Genomic DNA, 25,065 nt, shown 5'->3' on the forward strand with positions numbered 1-25,065 from the left:
AAACAATTTCAAAGTTGTTCAATACTTTATTAATATCAGGAATGTTTATCATTCAAATGCCCCAACCAACTGATTTACAGAGTGTATATAAAGAAAATGGTGTTTATAGTTACAGTTTTTTTATCAGTTTTTCTTTGTTTGTTTAGATGATTCATCGGAATTTTCCACCTCTTCTTTGCGCGCCTTGTTCTCCCAGTCCTCCTCTAAAGGAGCGTCCCAACATTCCCAGCAAGTACACTGCGCATTATTCATTCCACATTGAACTTCCAAGTAGACCTAGTGATCCGATCTGTAAATTGATCCCCAGCCAGTCGCCAATATATCAATGTAGTCTTCTAAAGTGTTCTTGAACGGAGAATCGGTACTCTCAAGGCTTTCAATTTTCGTCAGAATTCTTCTCTGATAATCCGTCATGCCTGCTGGCTCTAATCGCCGATTTGGGCAAGATCGTTCAATTTCCCACACTGTCTCCATTGCGCTACATCTTTTGGGTGAAATGTCCCTTACGGTATCAGCGTTTCTTGTGAATTGCTCGAAGATGTCTCCCCGTCTTGTAATGTCTGATATGTTGAGACGCAAGAATTGCTGATTGAACGTCTGAAACGCGCTTGATGGTGCAAAAATTCTTGCCTTGATCTCAAAGAGGATTTTGCTTTCATGGCGAATATAGGATTTGATAATCTTCTCCATATGTTTTGGATTATCGTTTGTATAGACCAGAATGTGTTGGTGCTCAAATGAGATGTCGTCGCACCATCTGAAATGCTGTTGAGTCTTTTCTGGCTCATGGTTAACAACAGCAAATTGCTATTCTGTGAACTGATCAATCCAGTGTGCAAGGCCTTTTGGCTGAACTTGGGTTGTCTGACTGGCCTCTCGTTGGTCGGTCTTGCGTCTCTTGCTGTTTGAATCGAATGGAAACTGAGAGGGAATGAGGAATTGAGCACTGTAGACTATGAATCGAAAGTTATCTGAATTTTCTGGACAGCTATTCATGGTAACTGCTGAAATTGAGTGGTTGTAAGTTTTGGAGCTTAGTATTTATAGGGTGGCTTATTTATTCGAACTCAGATAAAATTCCAAAATTGTGATAGCATTGTTTGTTCAATCATGATAAAAAGTAATATTGGTTACAAGAAGGCAACTTAGCCCAGTTGGTCATAATGACGTACCATCTGGGCCAAGTTGCCTTAGAATTCGCGGTATTTTGAATTGTTTTAAAGAATTGTGTTACAAAATCCAATAACCGTAAATAGTGATACAATGTTAGCAGTATTTGGGTTTTGTAGCTCAAGGGAGTAGGCAGCTTTCTAGGTGTTAGATAGAGTGATTTTGGCGTAGGTTCGAGACTGGGTAGGGAGGGATCCTATATCTGTGCGGTAGACCACCCCATTATTCACTACTAATACGATTGATGGTGAAGTCACAGATAACTTCTGGCGTTTATCGCTGCGGTTCTTGATGTTGTCAGAATTTCGAAGTGACTTCTGTGTCACGTAAACTTGCATAAAACACGCAACTTGCATCTTTGAAAATGCCGAAAGTTCAAGGAAGTCGGCTTCTGGCTTGGTATGACGGAACTTTTGGCACTGCAGACTTTCAGCGTTTTAAAACTTCAGGTGCGTGTTTTGAGATTTTACGCAAAATGTTGTTTAGAAAGACGAACAACGACCTGATTTCTCAATGCACGTTGTTGTAAACTCGACATACGGACTTTTCCATCAGAAGTCTCAAAAATTCACGGGTGTCTTGGGGAAGGTTGCAGATGAGACATTCGATTTGGTGTTCGGTCCGATCAGTATGACAGCGGACCGGTCTCGTTTCTTCGATTTCTCACATGTATACTACTGGAGCAACTTGGTTGTGGTGACGAAGCGAAGAGAGAAAACGAGTGATCCTTCGTCAATTTTGAGACCTTTTGATAGTATGGTGTGGTTGATGATTGCGATGGCAGTTTTTGTTGTCTCAGGTAACGTCTCGTTATAGAAACCCAGTGAATCCAAATTTTTTTATGTCATGCTCACTCTTGATAATTTTTTAAAAATTTCAAATACACTACCAAGCCGAAAAGTTTCCTTGAAGATTGCAGTGTGATCCCAACAAGATCTTGACAATTCTTGCTCAATCTTAAAATATCGCGCTAAATCTTGTTTTATGGTGCTACTTCTTTTTTATATTTTGTTATTTCTTACTATTTGGTATCTCATTAATTAACGAAAGGTGCGAAAAGTTTTGTTTTTTGGATCTATCCTGCACCCATTTGGGGCGTATTATTTTTATGCGATTACCGTCACAAAAAGTGTGAAGCATCTGTGATCTTTTTTGACTTCTTTGACCTTAAATGAACATGGCAGATTGATGAACTCCAGGAAAAGCTCAGTGATTACCTCAGCATGATGTATGAAGCCTGTTTTTCTGAAAAGTTGCAAATTCCTTTCAATATTATAAAGTTTTTTTCGACACAGCTACGCAAAAGCTTTGATTGGAATGCATTCTCTTATTTCTAAAACTTTGACCGTGTAAAGTTCGACAATTCCATCATCAGCCTGCAAATCTTTGCATAAAGAAACCAGATTGCGGCAAGATAATCAAGATACATTAACCATGACAAGTAAGACATTAACAGATTTCTTGACAAGAAAATTCAAGTTTTGCAAGATTTCTCAAGATCATGCATGTCGTATCAAGGAGTATCAACTTTGGGTTCCCTGGTAGATGAACGAATCGAAAAGTAATTGATTCACTCATTTTCCGGGGAACCGAAACTTGATACTACTTGATAGTTATCAAAAGACATGCATGATCTTGACAGATCTTGCAAAACTTGAACTATCTGGCCAAAAAATCTGTTAAGGTCTTACCTTTCGTGGTTAATTTATCTTGATTATCTTGCCACGATCTTGTTTCTTTATGCCTATGCAAAGATCTTGCAAACTGGTACATATATTGATGGTATCTTGCCATGTAACATGGGAAGATATTGTCAACATTTACCATGTTTAGTATGTTGTTGAGGTGCATCAAGTTTTTGTTCAGTGGGTTCATTATGTATTGCAGTGAGTCTGTGGATAGTTGAGAAGTACAGTCCATTTGGGACAGCCAAGACGAGGAAGGAGGAGGAGAAGGAGGGGGGATTGGGAGGAGATGGCAAAGTGCTTACTGCACGCAGTCAGTTTGATGCCACCAACTCTAGTTGGTACGTTAATAATCATTTTGAACTCGCTTCAACTGTTCATAATTCCGTGTGAAAAATGCCCTCAGTTTAGGCCAGAGAAACATATCGGTAGAAGGTATTTCAAAAGCAAAAGAATTGGGACAGTAAGTCGTAGGCAACATTTGGTTAAGCATTGAACTTTTTCAGTCCTGGTAACTTCTTCTGTTGTGATTTTCATGAATCCGCACGCGATAAGGACTCTTATAAATGGCCTGTGTGACATGACCAAATTAGCTAATTATTAATGATATAGCCGAAGGAGCGTCTAGCAGAATGAGAAAAAAATGAGAAATAAAGCTCGATAACGCCGCTCTGTCATCGGTCATAAAATGCTGGTCAAGACTAGCCATTATTATGTATTAAGAAACATTTGTGCATAGGCATATTCCACCCTGGTTGACGAGTCGATCATTTTTATCTATTCCATGAAATCATTTCATAAACAAATTATTTATTTTTCCAGGTACACAATTGGTGTCCTACTAGGCGTATCTCTGATGAGCATGGTTCCCAAAGCCACCAGTAGCAAACTGATCTCCCTAATTTGGTCTCTATTCTGTCTCTTGGCACTAACTACCTACACTGCTAACCTCGCTGCATTCATGGTGTCGGAGAAACCCACGCTCACATTCCCACAGGGATTCTTCCGAGACCCAAGGGTACAAGAACTCTAATTATCTCCACCATTATGTCCTATGTTGTTAAACCGCTTGAACTGGGGAACAAATTGTTTTTCTTTACCCAGCCTAACAGCGCTGCAGCTCATTGTCAAGTAATTGGGATTCGAAAAACATGGTCTATTTTGGTGCACAATCATGTAAAATCTAATTGATTTCGTCGTTTGAATCAATTTTCCAGGTGCGCAACCCGACAGATGACTTTATAATCAGCACAGTGTGTGAAAGCTTTGTTATCGAAAAATTCAGAAATGACGAGGAGTATCTGAAATTGGCTCAGCATATGGAGAAGAAGTGCGTTAGGAATACAGGAGAGGGTCTAGAGAAAGGTATGCCGCATAAGGTTACAAACTTCTTGTGTTCTTGTGTGGTATATTCTTAAAAAAGCGCAATGCATTTGCTATTGCATGAGATAAATAGAACTCTCTAGGATTGGCTCAAAGAGAGTGAAGCAAGCTTAGTAATTAATGTAGCCAGGTAAAAGATATCTAAAACAAATATGGTCATATCGAGGAAATTGAGTTTTGAGCAATTTGTTTCTCAAGTTGGGCTGCAACTTCTCATTTGTATGGAGGTGAGGTTCTTTACAGAGAACCCTTACAAGTAGATTGCACAATTCATACGTTTGTGCTTCTTTTACAGATTAATTTTTAGCACAGAGTTCTCGGATGGTTTGAGTACTGCCGCATATTTGCATATACTTTAGCATAATTGAAGTATATGCTAAAGTATATACTTTAGTATATACTTTACAATATTTGTATATACTTTAGCATATTTGAATATACTTAAGCATTATTGAATATACTTTAGAACATTTGATATTCACGAGCAATTTTTACAAGTGTCTGATAGGTCTATAGCGGCTTGCGATGGTTTGCCTCAAACTATTTTGAAGAAAGCAGCAGATTCTTTGGCGCCCATGTACAATCTCATTTTTACTTACGTTATAAATACTTGTAAAGGCCTGAAATGTGCATTCATAACACCAATTTTTAAGAAAGGATCAAGAGCCGACATCGAAAATTACAGACCCATCTCTAATCTTCCAAGAGTATTGTTAATTATGGAAAAGTTTCCATTTATATATATTTATGACAATGTTAAAGATCGTCTGAATCCTAGACAATAAGAGTTTCACTCCAAACATTCAACTGTGACTCAGCTTTTAATCTTTTTGCATGAATTGTATCAAAATGATGAAAAAGTTGAACAAGTTGTCGTTTATCTCGACTTCTCTGAAGTGTCTGATTCAGTCGACCACTACTATCTGCTCGTGAAGCTTTCAAACTTTGGTTCTGATGAGAATTTTGTGGTCCTTATTTCCTCTTATCTTGCAGATAGGAAACAGAGTTTATATCGGTAACTTTCTGTCGGATTGCTTACCTGTCTCTAGTGGTGTGCCGCAAGGCAGTGTTTTGGGACCTATTCTTTTTTTTTGATATACATTGATGACATGCATGAAGTTCCTGAGTGTTGAAATTGTTCTGTTTTGCCGACGCTGCCAAAATTTCTATGACATAAGGAATCTTGCGTACAATCTGTTCAACATGATCTTTAAGCTCTTAGGTTATGGTCCTATTGTAATTCACTTTCTTTCAATATTCAGAAGTGTGGCTACCTACATTTCAACTGGACATCCACCGATTCCTTGTTCATCGGAAACGACGAACTATCTTGGCTCGAGCAGGTCAGCGACCTGGTTGTTGAATTATCTAGTTCACTCAACTGGGGAGCTCAATTAAAGACCCAATTTGGCAAAGCTCTTAGAGCTTTTAGTTATTTGAAGCATAGTGTTCCTTCGAATCTTTCATTGGAGTTAAGTTCAATCTATGCAAAGCATGTGTTATCTCGGTGTTATTGTACGGTTAACCTGCCTGGTATCCTGATATCTGTGAACTTCTGAAGGTTGAGAATTTAAGCTATCACGGACTTCGTTGGTGTTTTGGTTGTAATAACTATGAGAAATTATTACAGAAGTCTCATTCGTTGCCGATCATTATCAACTCATTGAACGTGATTTCCGTTTTTCTGGCAATAGCGAATGAAAATAACTGCATTAGTTTCGATGATTACTTCAACATTGAAAAAAAAATCCGTTAATCTTACGAGCCGTTCATCTGGAAAGCCTAGTCTTAATGAGATCAAGAAAACGACTCATCGAAAAATCTTTTTCGTGTTGCGAGACTAGTATTGATCTCCTGTATATCATTAATAATTTCCTCAAGTCAAAATTTTCCCGACAAACCACAATTCACGACCTGCTGCTGGACTTAACGCGATCTAGAAATGACATTTGTTTAACATACACTTGGTATCTATAGATGTAACTTTTCTATAGCTTAACTCTTTGCTTTTACATTTAATTGTAGTTTTTTAAACTTTGTTTACAGCATCTAATTTTTGTAAGTCTTTTACTACTACTACTTTCAAAAGAAACAATGAGCCTTATTATATTGTTTTTTTTCGTAACAAATGGTGAAGAAGCGCAATATAACAACATCACATTTTGTACTGGTTGTACAATTGTTTCAAAGTCGAACTATGATGTTTTACTAAAATTTTTTATAGTAATAGATAGCTGCTGATAACGATTTCATCATGCAGATGATTATTGAACCTGCGCTCTACGATTAAGAACTAAAATATCGATCAGTGCAGGACATCTGATTAGGGTTTTCAATTTTTTTTATTGCACCATATTTCTGTTAGAGCAATGACTTCTGTTTTAGATGTCTTTTCATTCAAAAATAATTAAATTTGCTCGAAAATTCTAGGTATGGATCTTAACTTCTGATGAAAAGTTTTGAATGACACGAGGAAATACGCGATGTTTTTCAACAGACTTTGCTGTTCTAAGAAAATATCATGAATTGAAGAATAAAGTGAACGATCAAATGCTGTTCTGTTTTCTCTTCTCTGCACCTCAAGTTTGAAGTAAAGAAGAAAACGACTCGTGCGACTTTCTAATTCATTTGTTCTTTCAGTGAAATCTCAAAGACGCGTAAATTGCTGTACTTCAGAACGAATTAAATAATGAAACATTTTTGCCATCCCTTTACATTTCCTTTTATATTATTGTTTGGAACCCTCATTTCCTCATTTTCCTTTGTAAGTTAAAAAGATCTGTCGTCGGAACACGCGAGTAATATGTAGACTAAATTAGTTGTTGCAGAATGCAGATTTATCATTAGCAGCAGCTGTGGATAGGAACTGATTATGATCATGTCACTTTTTGCACTTGTCAGTCTTGTCCAAGACTTGCAAGTCTACATCTAAATTTCGGCCAAGACTTGGCAAGTTTAAATCCAAGTGTTTCCAAGTCAAAAATAGTTCCGAAAAACGCCAAATTAGCCAAAAATTGTCAAAAATAAGTCGAGAAAACGCCAAAATTTGCTGAAAAATTGACTGAAACAAGTCGGGGAAAACGCCAAAATTAGCAGAACAATAGTCAAAAATAGGTCCGCAAAAGCACGAAAAGGAAATAGAATTTCGTTTTAATAAAAATGTGTGGCATATTAAGGGCTGGAACATTTTATCCGAACGCACATTTACCCGTTGAATTTGAAAAAGGCACTTGTTCGAGGAGGCAGGGTGAAAAGGAGCAAGTAATTAATCTTTTTTGTTGTGCTTAGTTAAGAGGAGTGAGGTGAATGCGTTTGTGTGGGATTCTGGGCCGACACTGTTCCACACGCTCGGAGCTGCCAAACAGGAGGACCAATGTCAGCTGGTCATCTCAGAGGTCATCGCATCCAGTGGAGGTCACTAGTCAATACATCTCTTTATACAGTGCTCATTTTTTAACTATTTGTTGAGGCATATTAGCTGTAGGTAACATAATTTCATGCATTAGCGAACTGCGGATGGTATCAAGGTACAGTGATCTGCTTCGTTATCTTTTTCTTCTTAACAGTTTCAGATTTTTAGTTCTCTCATACCGAAAATCAAAGGCGTTTTTAATGATGCAGTCAACTTAATTGCAATTTTTTGACAAATTCTTTTCCTATAACCGAATCAAATCCTTGAGGATTTTTATCTGCTTTCAAGTAAGTTTTCAAAAATTTTGCTTGAAGTGCATATCCGGGTTCTCTTATTGGGAAGATGTTAGGTTTCTTTGCAAGCATTGAGGAGTAAAAGTGTTTAAACACTTTCAAGAGTTGGAACACTTTCTTCAGTCATGTAATGATAATGAAAACAGTGGGTTTCGACTAAAACATGTATTTGGCATCCGTCATTCAAGAAAAAATCGGACAGCAGGGTTTAATCCTCATATTCTCGCAGTATGAGTGGACTCCCTTCCATCTGTACCGATCAATCTTTGCCAAAGTTTTCTTTAAGGGCGCACACACAGTGATCGACAGAATATCTTCATCACGTTATTTTTTTACCGACCCAACTTAGTGGGAGTAGGAACTATATGATCAACCGGTTTTTTTTCATTCAGTTGATTTCGGGCGATCGATATATTTATTATAGAGGGTTGTTAGTGGTATCATTCGAGTCCCCTTAAAGGGTAAAAATTTAAATTAAAGATGATATTTTTGAGTTTGTATTTTTCGCGGAGTTAGAGGAGTTTGTATTCGCGTTAAATGTTTGTGAACAAATGATATTTGACCTGATTTTACGATATTTGACCTGATCAAAAAATATTTTACGCTAAAGTAGGGAAAAATTTTGTTTCCATATTGATGAGCAGCGACAAAAAAGATAGTTGTGATATCATTGGCGAGTTTTGCAATCAAGAAGATTCAGACTCCATTGGAGCGCTTTGTTTTAATTATCTTCAGAATTTATTGTTTCTTTATTGTCTATCGTAGCCAAGTTATTGTTCCGACCCCTCTTGTGGGGGGGAGGAACTATATATTCAACTGGGTTTTTCTTTGTTCCGTGAATTTTGGCCGACCGATATATTCATCGTAGAGAAATGTGTGTGGTATCATTAAAAAGCTCGTCCAGCGTAGAATTCGAAATTAAAAAGATTTTTTTGAATTTCGTTTTTTTTCGAGGAGTTATCGAGGTTTAAAGTTTCATATGAACATGGGATATTTGGTTCACTTTTGTTCATTTTTACAGTAATTTTTGTTCGAATTAACGCTTTTTCTACAAAAAATTTAATTCAAAACTAGATTTCACGCCACAAAATCAATCAATATTCGGTTCTTAATAGACGAAAGGAGATAAAAAAGACAAGTTCTAGTCTCAGAGGGAAGTTTAATATCAAAAAAAAATTCGAATTCTATTTGGGAGCTCTTTTTTTTAAAGAAAATTTTGCATTTTTTTGTTTTTTCAAGTTACCTAGAGGCTAGTCACTTTTCATATCGAGGCTCCGTTAATTGCAAACCTCATTTACAACCAAATGAAGCCCAATGAACAAAAAATTCGTTTCCCAGGGATCGCTCATGTTTTTTTTGGACTTTTCTTTTTGAGGTTTTACTAAAGTTTTAGAATCCTATGGCATAAAATTATTGACTAAAGGTGTAATAGATTTTGTAATGAGCATTAAGTGAACCTATCTAATGCTGTGAGTGGACAGCTAATGGCTGTTAAGACTTTGAAAATAAATTTTCGAATTTTTTTTTAATTTTAGTAAATCATAAACTTATTTTTGAGAACTGTTAGCTCGGCTCAGTAAAAACAGGACTCTCCTCCTTTCTACTGCAATCAAAATTAATCTGATTAGCGGTTTTATCAATTAATTATTGGTTATACGTCTTCAACGCCACAAGATTTCATTTTTTTTTTAATTTTTGGACATTTCGTTCTATTGGTTCATTTTGAAATCTTATCACGTCATCCTAACATTGATAGCTACCATTGTTTTAGCGAAGATGTCCGAAGTATCATAGATAAAACTTTCAGAGAAAAAAATATGGTATAAATGACTTGACACCTTCTTCTCGCACTTTTCTACAGAATTTTTGGTTTTTGCCTGTGTTTGTTTTTTGTCATAGTCATGAGACATATTGTGATGTCTTATTGATTACCTGGGCATGAAAAACATCCTCGTATTCACATCGTGGCATAGCTGAGCGTATCCATTGACTTTCTATGAAAGCTATTGAGTTTATTGGCTGTTAAGACTTTAAAAATGTTTTTTTTTAAATTTTTTAACATAAATCAATCTTAAGCTTATTTTGGTGGATTGTAAGTCAGTCTCAGTAATGACATACCCGCGTTTTGTTCTACATCAACAACAATTTATCTAGTTAGCGGTTTTGTCTTCTAACTATTGGTTTTATGACTTCGGTGCACGAGTCACATAATTTTTAATTTTCGCATACTTTTTAGTAACTTTGCATCTTTTTGAAATCTCATTACATTTTCCTAATATTGATAGCTCCCATTGGCTTAAAAAAGATGTTCAATGCATCGTAGAAAAAGTTTTCAGAGAAAAAAGGTTATGGTTTAAATGGCTTCGACACTTTCTTCTCGCACTTTTCTACTGAATTTTTGGATTTTGCCTGTGTTTGTTGTTGTTTTCATAGTCAATGACATGTTGTAACGTCTTATTGATAACCTTTGAAAGACAAACATCCTTGTCGTCACAATATCTAGGCATGCTTTAGCGTATTAAATGCCTTCAATTAAAGCTATTGATTTATATGACGTTGATACTATGGGTTTTCTCAAAAATTTCGTGGTTTTGATGCTTTTTCTTTGCCATACGACTTATTGTGATGAGTTATCGATGACCAATGAATGAAACCTATGACTGCTATTCCATCGAGGCAGAATTTAGCGTGTTTATTTAATTCCGTTGAAAACTATTCAATTTAATGTCTTTGATACTAGGGCTTTTCTTGAAAACTTCGTGGTTTTAATATATTTGTTTATATTTGTTGTTTTTCAAGTCATTTTCTAAGAATAAGAACAATCAACTAGCTGTTAAAAATTTTGAAAATAGAAGAGTTTATACCGAAAAGTTCTTTCTCTAATGGCGTTGAAACTTTTCTCGCTTAAATTTTTCGAGTTTTCTGTTTTTGAGTTTTTTTTTATTTTTAGGTAGCCGTAAAATTCTGATCGGTCTCATAAACTTGTAATTGACGATTAAATGAGTGATGTTGCCGGAAGCAGTCAGTTAATAGCCAATAGTTTTATAAATTATGATATTATACATCTTCAAAAATTTTTCAAACTTTTCAGTTTTTGTTGTTCTTTTCGTCAACTTGTAACTTATTCTCGACATTGAGAGGTCCCATCCAATTCCTTGAATTCCAAAAATAACCTGTCTATTGATATGACGTCGTAACTGATGTTTTATTTGGTGTACAATACGAGTTTTCATTAAAAAAAGTTGTGAGTGGTGTATTTGTGTTTCTTTTTTCTCTTCTTTTAGCTTTATCAGGCAATAACAGATCCCAATGATTTTCAAATTTGGCCCAAATGAACGAACTTATTTTCTCTTTCAGTATAATTTTAGCTGAATTAGTATGAATCAAAACTAAAAAAATACATAAAACTCAGATAATAGCTAATGATTTTTTAATGGTTTCAATAATTTGTGTTTTTTTTCGTATTTTTTTGAGATTTTCTGCGTCTTTGTGTTAATCGCTCGCGATTTTTTGAGATTTTCTGCGTGTTTAGAATATTCATATGGCTTATCTTAAGCAAAGACAGGTTCCATTAGTTTCATAATGACTTTTTTTAATTTATCAAGAGAACTTCCATCTGCTGTGTAGTTAGGAAAAACTAAATTTGTGTAATTAAGGTTTTATCTGTTTGCATTTTGACGTTGTTACTAGGTGCTTTTAAATTTATTTATTGGGTTTCTGCCGTGAGACTTTTGTTTTTGCTTATATTGTTGTTTATTGTTTTTTCTCGTGGTATTTATATTGGCAGATCTCGTGAGCCCTGTAATGAGGCATGGTATTATGTAATTCAATTAGCAGTTAGGTTTTGTAACAATTTTTTTTAATCAAACATCTATTTTTGTTATCTCTTCATTTGTTTGACAATTAAGTCAAAAATGTAGATGAGCTCGGGTCGGAACATCATGTGCGAACGCACATTAACGAGCCGCCTTGTTCATATCAAGGTTCAATCACTGATAAATCCCATTGACGTTCAAATGAGGCCCAAAGAACATATATTTTGTTTTACGGGAATAGCTCATGGTTTCTCGAAGAGGTTTAAATGAACATATCTAATGCTTTAAGTTGATATCAAATAGCTATTACTGCTTTAAAAATATTTTTCCCAAAAAATTTGGAGAATTTTGGAACTTTAACCCCTTTCTTAAACTTACTTTTGAGAACCTGTTGGTCAGTCCACTAATGACAGCTCCCATATTATATATGTTTAGGCAAACTTTGATCCGGCTGGCGCTTTTATGTTTCAGCTATTGCTTGTATGACATTGATAATACGACTTTTCTAAAACACTTTAAGATATTTTTCTTTATTTTGCTTTTTTTTGAAGCTTGGTCACATTATCACAGCATTGACGATTGCCGTTGTCGTTGCAAAGACGCTCAATTAAAATTGTTTAAAAATTTTTGCGAATATATGGTTTTAATGGCTTCAACACTTTGCAATTTTCTATTGATTTCATAACTACTTTCATAAGATCTTTAAAGCTTTCTCTTGGAAGTATATAGTTTCAATGGTTTTGATACTACTGTTTTTTTGACAAATTTTTGCGCCTATGGTCTATCTGTTCATATTTCTTATCTTCTTGGAATCACATTCTTGAAATCACTTTATCACCCCCTTTCTTTCCTCTGTTTGTTGAACTCATACCTAGTTCTGTTAAAAACAGGTTCCATCTGCTTTATATTTAAGTACAAAAGAACTTGTGTAGTTTACGTTCAATCTGAGGTTATTTTGACTTTGTTACTAAGTACTTTTAAAATGAGATTTTTGCCGTAGCGTTTTTGTAAACAATGTTTAAATATTTGTTTATTTTGTCTGCATTGTCGCGTACTCTTGTTAATGGCAGGTCTCATAGTTGCACTAATCCGCCATGGAATTATTCAATTCATTCAGAAGCTTCTGTTTGTTACAATTTTTTAAACTGACATATCTATTTTTGAACATCTCTTCATTTCGTAGACAATTCAGTCGAAAATATAAATGAGCGGGGTCAGAACATTATGTATGAATGCACATTATCGAGCATTTTTGTTTTCTTTTAAAATAGCTTTGGCACCATTCTTTAAAATAATTATTTTTCATTTTTTTCACAACTTTCATTTCATCTAGCTGTAAATTTCTCGAAACGTTTATCTTAAATTCGTCCAAAAGTAGAAATTTGGAAAGAGCACAGTTAATGCTACGAAAATTTAGGTTACGCACTGGCTGGTAACCGAGGGAACCCCTTTCTTCCTCTGGCCAACCTGGCAATTCTGGCCACGCCTCTGACCACATTCGAGTCCCTGTACGACAAGTGGTTACCCGAGTCTCTCTGTGACATATACGAGAACAGTGGGAGCAAAAGCAGCGGATTCTTGAGTGGATACACTCATCAAATTACAGCAGGTGATATTGCAGATATTTTCGATTATGACTTTCTTTGTCTTTCCAAATTGTCGTTGGATAATTTAAACGAAGTTTTCATCGTTCAGGCTGCAACAATTAATATTTCAAATCAGCAAACACATTGCTTTGATTTCAGAGCACGCTACGGGCATCCTGTACGTGTTGATAGCTGGGATGATACTGGGCGGGGTTCTATTACCCCTGGAGACACACTTCTACCAGAGGTACTCAAACTACTTCCGGGGACATCGCACCAGTCTACTCTGGGACGTGCTCATGGACTCGGTAATCGACACATTAACCAAACTAGAGTTAAATGCCAGCTGTAGTTAGCTTTCAAATAACAGTCACTCGCCAAGCGTAGTTGCAATGTCGATAAAGAATTTTTTAAATTGCTTTTTAACTGTCTATTTCCATTTTAAGAACTTATGCTTCAGGTTTTATGAAATTTTGTCGCCTCAAGTTGGAGAAACAGAATATGTCGCTTTAAGCATGTTACTGGTGTTGGAACCATTTGCTTGCGTTGTAACCTAAAGAGACTGACCGGAGAAAGGTCGAAATTGATCATTATTAAGCGCAGTTATCTTGCAATAATCTGACGGCCACAAACATAATAATTTCTCTTGAGATAATATAATTGCTCCTTTTGAAAATACTCAAAATATCCGAAGCCCAATGCTTAAAATCATTTTGGTTCATAAAACAACACGGAGGCTGGGCGAAGTCATGTTTCGAACATCATACGCGTCCGCATACTTTGAAATAAGTAATATAAGTAATAACAACTTTTTCAATAACAATTGATTTGAGCTTCAGTACAGGTAACAACACACCAATATCAATACAATTCTCCAATAGCAATATGTCATAAGAGCAAGAAGAAGAAGAAGAAGAACAGGTTTATTGAAGAACCATTTACAAAAGAACTTTTATTAATAGAGCTCCTTGTCTTATTTTCTATGGAGCCATAGAATTAAATCCAGGACCCCTGATGAATCAATTCGCAATTTTCCAGAAAAAAGTTTCTAGAAAACAACATTAACTTTATCCATCTTAATAGACTTCGTTAAATAAGATGAAGAAGACAACAAAAGCGTTTCAATGGTGATAGCATGATGAATGCAATTTCTGGGTTTTCACGAAACCTATTTCAGAGAATCTGACCCAACAAATTTATATCAACCCAAAGAACACTTCATTTCGAAAAGACCAAAACAATGAGCAAAAACTGCAGGAGATATAAATAATACAAGAATAGATCAATTCAAAATAACGCACAAACTTAAACTTGGGTGGTGAAAAATTTGAAACGTTCTTCTGGATTGAGAAAACTCTTAACATATCTGAACCTAACTTTCTGGCTAATATTTTGTACAGACAACAAAACTCTGTACCTAAGTCAATTTTAGATCACATTACTATATCAGCTGGTAAAAGCAATAGCAGAGAAAAAACTCATATTACTTATGGGGACTACAAATTAAACTATTTTGAACCAAATTAAATAGGAAAATTTGACATAATAATTGCTCCTTACTACTCAAAATTGCACGAATCTATTACCAGAACGGAGTTATCAGAACAGAAAAGAAAGCTTAATCGGTCAATAGTTGCTTGAGAATTCAATTAAGTTAGTTTTCAGACGTCTCCGATTAGCCAATACACAGCGACATTAATAAAACTAAAATTGGAGTGACAATCAAATTTGTACGCGGTAAAAAGAATTTCCATATTTATTCAAGACTGACACCAGGATAATTGATTAGGAAAATCTCTTTATAACAATGTTTATTGTACAGTTTTCAGAATTTTAAGTGAGTTGTTGAACAGTTGTTTTTGTTGAACAGTTGTTTGTTGAACAGAAAAAAATCAGCAGATTTCATTAGCAAATACTTGAATCATTAGCATTTTAAAGAATGAGATGGACCATATTGAATGAAGTCTTCAACAACAAAAAGCACAGGTTAAACTTGTTAACCAAATTGCTGAATTATAACTTCAGTTGAATGTTTAGTACTTCTCAGAAATAATTTTCAGGTAAAAGCATACTCAAGCAAACAGTTTTGTTTTTACATTTATATCAAGACATGAGTGTCTTGAATCTCTTCTTGCTCTTAATCGTTCAAAACTGTCCGTCACCAATTTGGGTCTTGCGCTATTGCATTGGTGCTGCTTTCCAACTGACCGATCCTCTGACGTTTATTTTTTTAACGAGTCCGTTAGATAAAGAGGAGTTATTGAGATGATTAAACAAGCTAACATAACTTCTGTTTTTTAAAAACAAATTGATTTATGGATAACCCCAAATTATTGATCAGTGTATATAACTGGCGCAATATCTCGGGTTTTCAATCTTCAAAAAATTGTTCAAATTCAGAGCCGATTGGGTGAATGCCTACACAGGCACATGCGACACATGATTCAATTTGGCCTCCGAACAAAAAATTCAATGACCGATGGCTTAGTGTATTGAAATCACACAAAACCAACTTGATTGGGAATTCTTACGAAGACTAGATTAATCAAAAGGATTGTTGACTAGATTAGTCATAGTGTATGACTTATTAAGTGAAAATTGCATCTGTCGAGTATCGTCCATGTGCGGTGTTCCGCCTTCAGTTAATATTGAATGTGTAGTGTTGGTGGTGCTGCGGCCGGACGTCAGAGAAGCAAACTAATCGGCATGCTTCACTGATTCACAAATCTTCTTTTGCTACCATGAAAAAGTCATCCATTTCCTAACCATTGAATTACATCTATATAATCAACATTATGACTTGGTGTTTCATTTGTGTTGAAACACGACTTGAAACATTTGTGTTGTGCACCTCTGGTTGTACTGGTTCCTGTTGTTGTTGCTAAAGTTGGTTATGTTCTGTGTTGGTTGTTGTTGCTGCTGTTGTTCCCTGTTATGATGAATTGGTTGTTGATGAAATTGTCGGGTTCCATTTAAGTTGAAATTTCGTTGATGTGTGTCACTGGCTGTGCTAAGGCTGGTGCTGCTTCGTCCTTGATGCGTTGAACGTTCATTTGCTTCGGCTATTTCTTTAATCCATTGGTTGAAGTCTGCAAGTGTCGGCTGTTCAATTCTTCGTCGTAAAACAAACTGATTCCATTTGAATTCTTCGCTGTAAGGTAGTTTGTCGGTTGCATGCTTCAAGATTGTCGTGCTGTTGAGATCGGCTTCGAAATTAAGTTCTTGTAGTGTCCTTGTCATGGTGTTTATGAAAGTGGAAAAATTTACAATTATCCAAGGAAAAGATGTTGTTGGTGGCCTGTAGTTGATGAGTTTCTCCAACAAGTTGCTAATGATGACGTTTGGGTTCCCCAAACGCTGTTTCAACTCGTTTATTGCATCCTTGTACAGGTGTCCGTTGCAGGCAAATCCTTCAATTGCTGTTTTGGCTTTTCCAATTACAAGTACCTGCAGATAGGCGATCTTCTGTCCATCACTGAGATGAGTATCTCCAATCAAGAAGCTGAAACGGCTCTACCAATCTGCCCATTTGCTCGGGTCACCATTGAATTTCTGAAGATCCATCTTTGGAAGAGCTTCCACATAAGGCGTATAGAATGGAACTGGTTGTGATAACGTTGTTGACAATTGCTGTGGTTGTACTGTTGGCTGATTGAATGTCTGTGTGTCCCCCATTCCATTTACTCTGTTCTGCTGGTCGTTTAGGCTGTTTGAGTAAGCTAGTCTGTCATACCAAAAGCTGTTGAGGTTGTCACGTTGAGCGGAATTGCTAGTTTCCGGTTGTTCGTTGTGTAAACTTCTGTTAATGGATGTTTGCTGTTGTCCAATTGCTCTAGTGTTGATGTTGTTGTTGGCTGCTGAGTTATCGGCTGTCGAATTGGCTGTTACTGTTGTCTCGTTGTTGTCTTGTGTGTAAGTTTGTTGTGGTGTTTTCCTGCGATGGTTGATTCTGAATTTTGATTTTCATGTCGATGTTGTTCCACGTGTCAGTGATTTTTCCGATGTACTCCTCATGTTCATCTTCGTCAAGCTGTGAAATCATCTCGTAACTTGTTTCCTCGAACTCCGAAAATGTTTCCGCTGCCTTTTCGTGAACATTCTTTGCTGCATTTATGTTCCCACTGTCAATCAATTCGCTCATTATTTGCAGGTTCTTTGCAATTTTCTCCCCCATCACCCTGATTTTTGCTTTCAAAACGGGTGGTTGCATGGTTCTGTTCGGCATTGCTGTTAGGTGGTTTGTATTCTGCTTTGTGTTGTTGAAATGTTGACTGCGTTGGGGGTTCTTTATTGTCCGGTGAGGGGAGAGGGGTGGGTCTTGGTCTTTGGGGTTGATTCGCGATCTTTGTCTTGGCCCATGCCTTTGCCCTTTCCTTTGCTTTGAGGTTGCGCGTTCGAGCTTGGTTAGGGGGGTCACCAGAAAAAAACTTTGCGGTGTTCCGCCTTCAGTTAATAGTGAATGTGTAGTGTTGGTGGTGCTGCAGCCGGACGTCAGAGAAGCAAACTAATCAGCATGCTTCACTGACGCCAGTGTCGGCGGTGTTTCAAAAAAGGCCCTTGAGTTATAGTTACTTTGGCACGATATGCCTGGGCCACCCTTTGCCCACTGTTGTTCCTTGTCAACAGTTAAGACTTTCGTGAGATTTGCTTCACAAATCTTCTTTTGCTACCATGAAAAAGTCATCCATTTCCTAACCATTGAATTACATCTATATAATCAACATTATGACTTGGTGTTTCTCAAAGTTACAGTTTTTAGCACGTGCCTCCTGGTACCGTCCAATTTAGTTAGACATTATACTATCTTACCAAATTCAAACAAAGTTTTATTGAGAACGACACAAGGAACGACACAATTTTAATCCTAAAGACCGGAAGAGCATAATTCTGAACTTGTTAGTCAAGCTATCTACCAAATCCGGAAAGCTAATTGTCTCAGCAAAAAAATTGATTGCTGAGTCGATTTTGTCGATTTGAGAGAAAACAATTCAATTGTGCAGGACAAGACTTATATGGCCTCAATAATTTTGAATAGCAATCAGAGCTAAAACTGAAGTACAATGTGTGCCCTATGGAACATTTGATCACCAAAGTCCACAAATTATTGCTTCATTGAATGAGATGACGAAAAGTTTTCTGAGTGCAAATTAATCACTGGAGGACTTGAAATCGTCATTTAAACATTTATCCAGTAATTTGAGAAGGACCCAAAGCAAATTTTTTATTGTATTATGTCATGCAGAGCTCAATGAATAAAAAGCTCTCAACAATATATTACTTTTTCTTACTTGAAAATTGAATTGACCTCATACACTGCCTAACTTGTTCTTTTTCTTCTTTGATTATTGTATTCTGCAAAATGATATTAACAAGAAATTTTTTTTTTACAATTTTGTTTTAAATTAGAATAGTTCAAAGCTAAAAATCGGTGAACTTTAAAGTCAAAATTTTGCCGAACTCCTGAAAAACTCTTGAAATAATTGATAACACAATTAACAAAATGTTTTTGAATATATTTACAAACCCATAAGATAACAATTTTAAACTTTGATTGCGAACCTAATTTACCATTATATTTTAAAATTTTGCAGTTCGTTTTCTTTTTTGGGAAACGTTGAATTAAACTGACAATAGAAAGAAATCAAAGTTATTAAAATTGTTTGATATCAGTTGTCTAATCCCAGTGCTATTGCTTTTAACAGAAACCCAATAACAGGGTGCAAAGAGAACAATTTCTATACCGAAGTAATCCAGAACGAAAATTCGCGGAATTATTTCTCGAACCAATTGATAAATTTGTATCAAAACAAATTAAAATAATATTTATTTGCGTCAGAATAATTACGATTAATAACTCAAATTATATTTTAAGTCTTGCAATTTTTAAATCACTAATACTACATTTTCCAATTTTTTTCCTATCAGCAAAAATGTTACTTATTATTTAGTTTATTGCCTATAAATTTACAATTTAAACAAGGAGGCTCGGTAATGTGCGTACGCACATAATGTTTCGACCCCGCTAATCCACATTCTTAAAAGAGATAGAAAACTTTCAAAAACATACTCATCGTTCAATAAAGAGCCCATGGAATACAATACTGCCACGCTAGAGGGCCGATGAAATTTGTTGATAATAGACTACTAGAAAAGACAATAATAAAAATCAAACAACAAACATTATTTTTGACCAAAACTCGATGTCTATAATAAAAAAAATCATAACAAAATCAAACTAGCATCAGATAAAATCAAAACAAAAGAACTTGGCTTATACTTCATTATAAAAGATATGGGACCTGTCCCCAATGCGAATGGTCAACAGGTCGACAAAAAGAGCAAATAGTCGCGAAGTTCAAAAACACTTTTCCATTTTTGAAAACAATTAATTTCACAGTTATTGATGTCATTAGATATCAACTGAAATGTATGTTTTAGTTAAAATGTTCATTTATATGTACATAGGAAGCAATTGACACTTGTCATTATACAATGTTCGATTGCGCAAAATTTCAACGCCAATGGGATCAATGCTTATTGTTATAATTAAAAAAGAACCTAAAAATCCTTTGAAATGTACAAATATAAAAATCTAAAATTTTATGAAATGTCGTAGTAACAGTAGTAAAAAAGCCTAGAAACAAATGTTTGAAGCTTAAACCGTTATAAAATTAAACTATAGCTCAATGGAAACGGGTTGTGGCCTGTGTTTAAAGAGACTGATCTACAAATATTTAAAAAAGACGAAGCTCAAAAACGCAAATTTATTTTTGAAAACAAATATTTTCAAAGTCATGGCAGACTTAGGATTACAACAAAAAGCAATGGATTAAGTTTAAACTCCTCAGGAAGCCAATTGGGCCTGTTAATAATGAGACTAAGTCACAAGCTCACAAGAAAACAAATACATAAAGAAGCCAAAACTTCAACAATTTTACGACATGACACTGTTCAAGGCACCATAATTATAAGATGTTACCTGCAAGAACTGTAAGTCGTTTTTTTCTCTTCGTCTTAAAACTAACCAGTCTTCCTTATAAAAGGACTACTTAGTCATGACAACAAAAACAAAACCAAAAATTGAACAGTATAGAAATCTCGAAAAATTTTATGAAACTAAAAGGTCGAAGCAATCAGTCACAGCATATTACCAAGCGCAAAAATAATGTTTGAATCAAGAAAAGTAATTCTAATGAGCAAGACTGAGTTACATCGTCAGGGAAAAAAGCAAATAGGAGGCGGAATAAAAAAATATTTTTGTTTTTAAATTTAAACTCATTAATTTAATTTTAATTTGAAAGTCATTAAAACAAACAGCTATAAACTGAAATCATTAACCAGGTTTACATATACGTCTTGGGGAAGCAATTAAAATCTATCGTTATTAGAGATATTGCATACAACAACGAAAAGAAAGACAAACATAGGCAAAACAAAAAAAAACGCACAAAGTTTTGCGAGATAACCCATTTCTCAGCCCAAAAAGCATAAACTATTCGACAAAAACAATTAACGTATCCAAATACGCCTTTTTCCAACGTTGTGCTTTTTTCCTACAATGCCTTCCTTTAATTCGACTTGTCAATAATGTTATAATTAGACAAGGAAACAAAATGGTCTCATAAAATATGCAATTATGATCAAAAACAAAAGAAAAATTGAAAACGCGTAGTACCAAAATAAAGAAACCATTAGTTGAACATAAAACCGTTACCGACATTAATATATAGCCCACAGCAAGTCGCAACAGACATTAGATAACAACTGAAAAAAGTCTAGGTTCTTTCATACCTTCTAAAAGCTTACTGGATCTCTGATTGGGACGCTACAAAAAGTATAAATATAAACCATAATATAATCGCCTTGGGTCTCGTTTATTGTAAATAGTATCTGTCATTAATTGAGCCCTGATTTGAAATTCTTGTCCGTAATTTACATAAAAAAAATTTACATAGCGGAAATATTTTCAAAAAAAGGCCGCGCCCCATTAAAATCTAAAATTTGTATATCATAAGGATCCATGGTGAGATCAAGATCAGTTCATATATTGCTGCGCGTCTACCAAAACAAGCAATTGTTGAAACGGTTGCGAAATAGATCACTTTTATACAAGGCTTTTCAGTTTGTCAAAAACAGATAATGCATTTTGTATAATTATCGAGTTTAAATTTGCAAAAAATCGGCAAAATTATTATTTGAGAATACTCTTAAAGCCAGCGGTAGTACAACTAGCTTTTTTGAGCTGAAGAAGAATATGGTCGCAGTTTTAAGGTGTCTACTTCCAGCAAATTTAAAGCAAGTGGGCTAAAGAAAAGCAATTTTTTCGACGAAAAAAGTCTGAATTTTGAAAACATTTAGCATACATTCTAACTTGCAATTCAATTGCGATCGAACAATTCAACAACCCTCCTTTATCTTTAGAGATAAAATCAATAACACTACAATTAACAATTTCAACATATTTTAGCAAAATTGACGAAAACTTGGTCCAAATTGACAAAAGTTTGGTCAAAAATGTGAAAACATCTGAATTACGTCTAATATTCACAAAACTTTAAACCTCGATAACTCCATATAAAAAGCGAAAATTGAAAAATCTTTTTTATTGCATATTCTACGCTGCGCGGTCTTTCTATTGATACCAGTCACAACTCTACGATTATTATATCGATCGGCTAAAATTGTCTGAACAAAAAAAACCATTTGAGTATATAGTTCCTCCCCTCTCAAGAGGGGTCGGAACAAAAATTCCATTTCAGCGAAAAAATGATGAATGACTGAAACCCGGTACAAAATGCAAAGTCCGCAAGTTTATGATTCTAGATCTAGCTACGAAAATGGCCAATTTATCTCGATAACTCTTCGAAAAAGGAAAAATCATCTATTCAAGAATTTTACGCTTCATGAGAAAGTTCCTACGAGATATATATCGATCGTTTAACATTGACAGAACCAGAAAAACCTTCAGTATATAAGTCATGCCTCAAGAGGGGTTCAAACAATAAGGCGATCCAGTTGCGAAATGCAATCAAGCTTAAAAAATACGTTGAGGTTTAAGAGCTATGTTCAGCCCTAAGTATTCATAGATGTTGTCCACTTTTCTAGAAGAAAGGAATTTCGCTGACTGATGCGGAGAGGAACGAAATTCTGACCCAGAAAGTGATCAGACTGCGCAGTCAACAGGATACCCTTGCGGAGAAAATTGACAGTTTGGAAAATCAACTAGTCACTGCAGAACAGGAGAACGAAGGGTGATTATATTAGACTTATAATTCTTCTCTATTAACATCAAGACTTCATTTTTCACGCCAGCGCGTTTGATTTATGCGACAAAAAATGATTGAATTCTTAACCAGGCGTTGACTGGTCTCAGCAGCCGTTTGTTTTCTGTCCAAGAAATCTAAATTTTTAACAACCCTTAATTTAACAGGCCGGCTATATATGTTTCAACAGCATTCAAGCGACAAATTTTGAAAAATCGTTGTGACAATACAGAGTTGATTTTTTTAGGAACGAAATGTTAGTCAACGTTACTTTTCGAGCCCACATTAAATGACATTATGATGTTCAACTAGTTGGCTGTTTTCTTTATGCAGATTGCGGAGACGACTGTTACACGACACACCAGGGGGTACAATCAGAAGAGCAGAAGCCGACATTGAGTTCAACTCTGACGATGGTCTGCTGGACGATTACGATTAAACCGAAATTATTTATTTATAATAAATAAACTTTAATGTGACTTCTGGCATTAAATACACGCTACTTCGTGGATAAATATTTGACCCGTTGAAGGACCCTACCCTGTTAACAATCCTTTATGGATAGACTAGAGCTTTTGGAGTCTACAATTTGGAGAGCAAATAATTGGTGAAATAGCACATGAAATGATGCCTTCTGGAACTGAAACTTCATAATTTTCAGAAAAACAGCACGGGTCAAGAGAGGCATGCTAATTTTTGAATTTTTACTTACCTGCTTTTTCCAAGAATAGATTGAATTAAGCTTTTACGATCTGTTTTTTCTTAAATTCCCGCCCTCAGTAATAGCTTTTGATAGATATGCACTGTTTTTGTAACGGAATGCTCAGAACAAGCTTTTACTAGATAAAAGTTTTAAAGTTGAAGTTTACGTTTTTGTACAGTATACCTTTTACTCGTTACTTGGCTCTTTCTGTGTAGACTGATATCTTTATTTTCAACTTAATGGTGTGAGATGTTTCAACTTAATTCTTCGCCTCAAAAAGCGCTTTTACATATTTTCAAAAAATTATGCCATTCTTGCTAGCCATGTCTCACAAATGGCCCAGAAAAAAAAGCAGCTTCCTTATTAGGAACTTTACGAATTCATGAGTGTGAAGAACAAGGACGTTTAAACTACCCATCTACTTCCCTAGCTTAACACAATAATGGTAACTTCAGGGCCCGATGCGAACCAAGCTGAGGGTCTGAACAAAGTTTTGGTTCTACTTTCGTCTGGCCAGTGCCCAATTTTGCTTGGTTCGGTCTGTCCGCTACCAAATTTTGATTGGTTCGGCCTTGCGACTACCAAACTTCTGCCTGGCAATTCCCAAATTTTGGTCTGGGCAATACCCAATTTCAGCCTGGCGAATACCCAATTTCATTCTGGTCTGCCTGGCCAAATAGTTGTTAGCCATTCACGTTTGAGAAAACTTAACTTAAAATTTGTGCACATTTCTGAATGTTAACTTGCATCTATAATATGGCTCTGAAAGAGTAATTTAACTCAATGTAAACCCTGAGACTTACCGTTTTTTTTTCTTCAAGAGCTGGAAATTTTGGACATCTGACAAAATAATTTGTCAATACATTGAGTTAAACGAAAAAACAACTGGAAGTCTTTGAAAAAAGATCGAAGCTAAAGCACGCCTGGGAACCCAACTTACCATCAATCAATCAATGAGCACAATTTATTCCTTTTGAAATATCGAATTCACGAACTCATCAATTACACGTAAAGAATCAAAGGAAGATCCGGAACACTTCCGAAAGGTGAGAACAGATGACAAACTTTAAAGGCTGCTGGTAAGATTGTCCATTCGTTGAATTTTCATGGAGACAAAGGTGAAGCGATTCAACGAATGGTTGTTGATAGTAAAGTCCAATTAGAGAAAAAATACCGGATAACCTTAAACCTCAGAGGACAACAATGAGCCAGAATTGATAAACATAAACCGACTAATGACGGAAGAATTGCTCACGAACGACAGGCGAGGCAATTTAATTCAGGGGCTGTAGCCTAGATTGATTTTTCTTTATGGATGCAAAAAATTTTAATCACGCCGGGATTCGAACCATGGACCTCCCGATCCCGAAGCACTGCCCACTCGTCAATCAGGCCATGCTTTTTGCTATGCTGCAATCGATTCTATATTACCAAAAAGCTTTACTTCAGAGTGAGAACAATAGATCACTCAAAAAAGAACGAAAGCGTGAAAAAGTCACTTCAGAAGTCGAAGAATTTTCTAGAAGAAAAGCGCAAAAACGGTCAAGCGAAAAAAGACTATTACAACAATTGCTACGAACTTCGTTCGAGAACAATTAAAAACATAGCCGGCAGATTGCCGGAAAACAGCCGCGATAGACGCTTGTGGCCTTATATGAATTGAAACAACTAAAGAAACACAAGATAGGCAGATTGACCAAAAGTCCTTTAGTAGACCACTAGATTTTTTGGGTTAGATGCGTACTGTCATTTTTA

At 35.6% G+C, this 25,065-nt stretch overlaps 1 protein-coding gene across 1 annotated transcript in view; it reads left to right on the plus strand.

Annotated features, from left to right (window-relative positions):
- The window catches only part of LOC142342688 (glutamate receptor ionotropic, NMDA 1-like), a 106,666-nt gene extending 83,196 nt beyond the window's left edge, over nt 1-23,470 (plus strand). The window contains exons 13-21 of the mRNA XM_075394181.1: nt 1,657-1,969; nt 3,058-3,196; nt 3,678-3,873; nt 4,073-4,220; nt 7,527-7,652; nt 13,176-13,367; nt 13,504-13,652; nt 22,450-22,595; nt 22,941-23,470. Coding sequence (XP_075250296.1) covers nt 1,657-1,969; nt 3,058-3,196; nt 3,678-3,873; nt 4,073-4,220; nt 7,527-7,652; nt 13,176-13,367; nt 13,504-13,652; nt 22,450-22,595; nt 22,941-23,046 — 1,515 coding nt within the window. The 3' untranslated portion in view covers nt 23,047-23,470. The remainder of the gene's footprint in view (nt 1-1,656; nt 1,970-3,057; nt 3,197-3,677; nt 3,874-4,072; nt 4,221-7,526; nt 7,653-13,175; nt 13,368-13,503; nt 13,653-22,449; nt 22,596-22,940) is intronic.
- The last annotated feature ends 1,595 nt before the right edge of the window (nt 23,471-25,065 follow it).

Source organism: Convolutriloba macropyga, chromosome 7, assembly GCF_964194025.1.
Source record: "Convolutriloba macropyga chromosome 7, txConMacr16.3, whole genome shotgun sequence".
NCBI classification, from domain to species: Eukaryota; Metazoa; Xenacoelomorpha; order Acoela; family Convolutidae; genus Convolutriloba; species Convolutriloba macropyga.